Source organism: Anarrhichthys ocellatus, unplaced genomic scaffold (assembly GCF_004355925.1).
Source record: "Anarrhichthys ocellatus isolate YVR2014 unplaced genomic scaffold, GSC_Weel_1.0 scaffold2, whole genome shotgun sequence".
Classification (NCBI taxonomy): domain Eukaryota; kingdom Metazoa; phylum Chordata; class Actinopteri; order Perciformes; family Anarhichadidae; genus Anarrhichthys; species Anarrhichthys ocellatus.
This window is the reverse complement of record NW_022280032.1, coordinates 2,300,562-2,306,850: the sequence shown is the minus strand read 5'-3', so window position 1 is coordinate 2,306,850 and position 6,289 is coordinate 2,300,562. Positions and strand designations below refer to the sequence as shown.

The following is a 6,289-nucleotide window of genomic DNA, read 5'->3' as shown; positions in this document are numbered from 1 at the left end:
TGTATATGTATGTATGTATATATGTATGTATATGTATGTATGTATATGTATATATGTATGTATGTATATATGTATGTATATGTATATGTGTATATGTATATATGTATATGTATATATGTATATGTGTATATATGTATATGTATATATATGTATGTATATATATGTATGTATATGTAATACAATACATAGTGTTTGAGCTGGTGGAAATGCTCCAGTTAAAATTCTGAATTCATCATTTTGAAAGACTACAACAGCTGAAACCACCAGTCTAATTTTGACTTCTGTGAGATCACACAGTATTTATTTGTTAATGCATTATTTACGAGGCAATTTGTTTATAGAATCAGAATCAGGTTTGTTGCCAAGTAGATTATTCACTTACAAGGATTCTACATCGGTGTTTGCTGCATAAAATAAACAGGAAGAGGAAATAAAAATGCAGACAAAGTTCTGCAAAAGTCTAGAACACAAAGAAGAGAAAAATGATATTAAAACAACGAAGAAACATTTTAACTATACAAATCTGAAAAAGAAACAATAAAAATATGACAGAAAAACAAAATACTATGACATATATGTACAATATAAGAATATACAGTACACATAATGTACTGTATTCACTGCATTGTGTGTGGTCCTCCTCCTCACTAACAGAACTACTAATGAAGCTACATGTTGGTGTTTATCACAGATGAATATAAGGAGAGCGAGGAGCATTGTGTATCTGAATACGAGGCAGAGCGACAGAAACGACTCTGTGAAGAGATGAACAAGGAGGAGCAAAAGAGACGAATAGAAAGAGACTTCCAGACGGAGCTGAAGAAGATAATGGAGGCAGAGAAGGTGAGTCAGTCTGGACTTCCTTTACTCAACGGGATTACTTGTCATAGTCGTTCATTAATATAACAGATATCGGTCTCATATACGTCTCACTGAAAAAGGGAAAGTAGATCCTGTTACGTCAGATATGTCTGATACGATATGTATTATACTGATAAGTGAAGCAGCACCCTGAAGAACTGCTGCCTAACTACAGTGCTAGAGAGCATCCATCGAAACAAACGTGCCCTCTGGGACTTCAGGAAAGACAACAAGATAGAAAGTGTGAAATGTCACAATGGAAACCATCATTATGTTTCTTTCTTTCTCACTGTGTCCAGCTCCAACAGAAGGAACTTGAGTTGATGGGGAAGAGAGCTCAGGATAAACTAGAACAGGAGCTTCTGCTTCAGCAGGTATGCCTGAATCTTCTTGTTGCCGTTTTCTCCGGATGTTCAACCTGCAGAGACACACACAGACAGACAACATGCACTCTTTTGGAGATATTTAAGGGTTACTGACCTCAAATACCAGATTATTATAATCTACACTTAGACGTCATAGTTCCATATTATTAGGTGTTTAGGCTTTGGGCTGTTTGCTTTATGTGTGTTAAATGTTTCTTATGGAATGGGATTACGTGCTCTGTTATAACTCTGGTGGCTATCTTTACCATTTAGGAACTGATCAGCAATTTACAGAGACAAGTGGAGGAAGAGAGGAGGATGAGGGAAGAGGAGCAGAAGAGGAGGAAGGATGAGGAGGACAAGACGACGAGAGAAGAGGAGAAAATCAAGATGGAGGCAGAGAGGAAAATAATGGAGGAAGAGATGAGTAGGAAGAAAGAGGAAGAGAGGAAAATAGAGGAGATGAAACTTAAAAAAGAGGAGGAGAGGAAATGCGAGGAGGAGGAAAAGAGGAGAGTGGAGAGGGAGGAAAAGATGAAGAGAGAAGAGGAAGAAAAACACATAGAGATGGAAAAGAAGAAGCTGGAGGATAAGATGAGAATGATGAAGGAGGAAGAAGAGAGGAAAAAGAAGCAAGAGGAGAAGAGGAAAAGGGAGGAGGAAAGAAAAAAGATAGAAGAAGAGGCAAAGAAGAAGGTGGAGAAAGAAAAGAGAAAAATGGAGGAAGATATAAGAGAGAAGGAGGATGAGAAAAAAAAGAGGGAAGAGGAAAATATGAGAATAGAGGAAGAGGTGAGAATTACTAAAGATATGGAGATGAGGAAGAAGCAGGAGGAGATGAGGAAAAAGAAAGAAGAGGAGGAGGCTCTGAAAAAGATGCATGAAGAGATGAGGAAGAGGGATGAAAAACAACATGGAAATATAGATGAAGAAGTAAAACTTAAGGAGAGCAGAAAAAAGGAAGAAAGGGATAGGAAAAGGAGGGAGGAGGAGGAAGCAAGAAAGAGGGAGAAGGAAACAAAAGCCAGGAAGGAGAAGAAGGAGTTGACAGAAGTGATGATAAAAAAGGAAGGGGAAGATAGAACAACTAAAGAAGAACCAAGACCCATCGAGGAGGACGAGAAGAGCAAAAGGGAAGATGAAAGGAAAATAAAAGAGGAAGAACAGAGGAGGAGGCTGAAGGAAGATTTAAGACAGGAGGAGGAAGAGGGTTACCAAAAATTAGAGGAAGAAATAAAGCTCAAGGAAGATGAGAGAAAACATGTAGAGGCAGAGAAGGAGCTGAAGGAGGAAGAGGTGGGAGAAAACAAGAAAGAGGTTAACAGAAACACAGAAGAAGAAATCAGACTCAAAGAGAAGAAGGAGAGCAAACAGAGAGTGATAGAGGAGGGAAGAAGAGCAAATGAGCCGCAAGAGAAAATAGAAAATAACAGGACTTCCTCAAGAACTGGTCCTTTACACAGCGAGTCTACAATCAGTCGCACCAGTACTGAAGTCAAACCACAACAGCATGACCCGGAAGAGAACATCAGTCGGATCTCCGTGGCTAAAACCGTGGACTACGAGGATCAAGCAGCAAGGCCTGCATCTGTTCTCTCCTCCGTGTGCCTCTCAGAGCACACGGAGGGGAAGAGGCTGGCCTGGATGAAGGACTGCGTGCCCTGGTCCAAACTCTCCCTCCAGAACAGGAGCAAGCAGAGAGGATCTGCCCGCAGTCGGAGAGGGCCGAGGGGGGCTGCCAGGTCCAGCGGTCTGCCCCCTCTCTGCCCGGACTCCCTGCTTCAGTCCACAGGCTGGAAATCCCTGCAAGAGGTGAGATTTGTGCGAATGCTCAGACATGATGCAGACATTTATGAAGGGTGGAGTCGTTTGAACGCTGACAGGTAAGTCTGAGGGGTTCTCATGCTGAAAAAAGTAGTTTTTCTCAGAACTGTGGAAAACTCTCTGAAACAGCACGGAAGCATTTAAACTGTCCTTTGAAACTCCTGCTTTAGTTCACCCACCGGAGCCATCTAATAGCACAAATGCAAGATTTCACTTCACTCTGTTGAAGAGGATGCTCCGTATTATCAGTAAACCTTTTCTGACTAATCCATATTTGATACTATAATGACATATCCCCCGTGTCATGTCACACATGGCAACGTAGCGTCATAGACCTCTGAGCCCTGAAGCATCTCCGCCTCTCTTCCAGGTGACCACAGTGACCCTGGAGGACTTGCCCGGCCGTGGCTTATCCACTCTTGCTCAGTGTACCCAACTCCGGTCCCTCACCCTCAGACGCTGTGGCCTCAAATCCCTGGAAGGTATCAACCGGTTACCACAGCTCTGCTACATCGATGTGCAGGTGGATATGAAGTCGATGTAAAATCAGTTTATTGTCTTAATGCCACATTAAGTCTATTTTGTGCTGTTGGATTTTGCAGATCTTGGTTATTATATTATAATATATTTTTATTCTGAAAGTAAAGACCAATACAGCCATATTGTGTCGCGTCCTAACGTCTTAATTTGTTCTTCCACAGGAAAATGACATCTCATTTGTCGACTGTGAGAATATGAGCGGCTTACGGGTTCTTCATCTCGGCCACAACAAGCTGACGTCCATCCACGGTTTAACCGGCGCCGAAAATGTGGACGTTCTGGACCTCTCGCACAACTCCATCACCCGCATTGGTGAGAACTGGAAAAAGTCCTCAAACACCTTCGGAAACATTAACTTTGATGTTTAAAATATTTGTCTTCAAATATAAAATAACAGAAAACAGATTGTTGTCATGATAATGGGATTGTGTCACATCTGCAAGTTGTTAATACTCCACCAGAGGGCAGCATCTCTCTTCTTTTCAGCCTCCGTTCTCTTGACTACAATATCCAGTGAAAAGTGATTCATTGACTGAAGTCAAGCTGAAGCCATAAATAGATATTGGCTAGGCAAGAGGTTAATCGCATTGAATTGTATATTCAGCTACCGTAACATTTAGTTGTGGCTCACCTTTAAAACTCAATATTGTAGTTTTCTTTAGACATGCTTAAGCTTTATTTACAGCTCATGTGCAGACTCTCCCTGTGTTGTTTCGCAGTCTGGATAAGTACCCTCTCATTTCTTTTAACTCATCCATAGCTGATCTGAAGTCCATGAGGAGACTGCAGAGGTTGTCAGTGGACCACAACCAGCTGATCAGCACCAAAGGACTGAGGGACGTCTACACTCTCCTGCACCTGAGCTGCTCGCACAACCACCTGGCGAGCGTGGAGGGTCTGGAGAACAGCTCTCTGCTCAACACGCTGGATCTGAGAGCCAACAGCCTCACCGAGGTAAGAACACCGACGACAGCTGATCGCCGAAAAGCACCGGTTCTGATGTCAGTGCTCCGTATTCTCAGTGAGATTCGTATGGAAACTGTTGACGGAGAGCGAGAGGCTTGTAATTCAACAGGTTGCAGCCAATTCTGAAAAAAACAGTTCGTTCATATGCAGAAAACAAAAGATCTAAAACTTTTGTTTTCTACATACAACCTTTCTCATCAAGATGCAGAAACAAAATTATAATGCAACATTCTATTTATTGGTTTTATAATCACAAAACCACAATGTCATTTCCAACAGGGAGAGGTGTGATTAAAAAGAAAACATCTGTTGTGAGTCAAACCATGAAAATAAACACTTTTGAGCAGTTTAAAAAAAAATCATTTGTATCACACCTTTCACTGTCAGAAATGTTATTTATTATGTATGTATATATATATATATATATATATATATATATATACATATATATATATATATATATATATATATATATATATAAAAAAATTCCCTTTTTTGCTTTATAATCACTAACCCAAAATTAAAATGCTGACAGGGATTGGTGAGATTAAAAAATAATAAGAAAAAATGTTCAGTGCGTCAAACCTTCAAAATAAAAGCTCAAAAGTGTTACTCGAACAACTGGAACAGCTGCTTTTTGAGAAAACACATTGCACCACGTTTCCCTGTGACTTAAAATCAGCCTTTTAATGAACAAAGTTTACTCCACCTGTGGAAAAATAACAAAAACACAATCTAAAATTCAAGAAGAAATATAAAATCTGTCACATAACATGATTTGACAGGTTTTAAATGGAGGGATAAAATAAAGAAACATCTCCCCACTAGTGCCCCCATCAACCAAAAACAGGATGTGATGTAACAAACTCAATGTGATCTGAGAGTGATGAAGCTTCAGTGTAATATGGTACATTCCTTTTTCCAACATAAGATACTCTAACAGCAAATTTGCAAGTTGAATAAAGATGAACTTTGACCTGAAAGTCTCAGCAACATAAAACTGAAAACATAAAGTATTTGTTGGACAGGCTTCATTTCGCACCATACCAGGGCCCTGTCCCTGGCACACTTTCAATGAAAGGCACTAATTGATGTTATTAGTTACATTACAGCTACTTTAGTTAAAATGTCCTCCATGAGAATGCTCTGTAAGCGACAGTTGGAGAGAATGTCCAACTGCTGATGCCTCTCTTTCTCTTTCTTTGGGAGAGTAACTCGCTGCTAATTGATTGATGAGTCAAAGTCAAGAAAAAGAAAACATGCAAAATAGTTAGCATGATAATGTTTAAGTATTTCACGAGGCACCCCTTGATCGCAGCGGGGCTTAACACGCGGCCGACACTAATGGCCGTAAACACAGCAGGACTAAAACAGCTGACGTTGATGGATAGGGTCATTTTGCCGTCGCTGGACCAGCAGCAGCAGCAGAAAGTTAGTGTAACCCCACAGTGTGGCCACTGTTAACTGACAACTTCACCCTGTTTCTTTACCCATCAGCCCCCCAGTCTGAACAACCAGGTCCTCCTCAGAGAGCTGCATCTAGACGACAACAGCATCTCCTCCCTGCAGGGCCTCGCTGCCTGCTGGCTCCCCCTCATGCAACATCTGTCTGTGGCCCAGAACAGGTTTATTCCTCCAGTCGTTTCTTTCATTTTATTGATTTCTTTTTATTTCATACCATATCATAAACAGTAGAATATCCATCTTCCTTTCCCTCCCTCCCTCCCCTACAC

The 6,289-nt window shown here is 40.8% G+C and overlaps 1 protein-coding gene across 1 annotated transcript in view; it reads left to right on the top strand.

Moving 5' to 3' along the window:
* Window positions 1-6,289, top strand: part of lrriq1 (leucine-rich repeats and IQ motif containing 1) — a 45,783-nt gene that overhangs the window by 11,972 nt on the left and 27,522 nt on the right. The window contains exons 5-12 of the mRNA XM_031857089.1: window positions 692-843; window positions 1,161-1,235; window positions 1,500-1,617; window positions 2,611-3,038; window positions 3,421-3,573; window positions 3,752-3,902; window positions 4,351-4,544; window positions 6,054-6,181. Of these exons, the coding sequence (XP_031712949.1) occupies window positions 692-843; window positions 1,161-1,235; window positions 1,500-1,617; window positions 2,611-3,038; window positions 3,421-3,573; window positions 3,752-3,902; window positions 4,351-4,544; window positions 6,054-6,181 (1,399 nt within the window). The remainder of the gene's footprint in view (window positions 1-691; window positions 844-1,160; window positions 1,236-1,499; window positions 1,618-2,610; window positions 3,039-3,420; window positions 3,574-3,751; window positions 3,903-4,350; window positions 4,545-6,053; window positions 6,182-6,289) is intronic.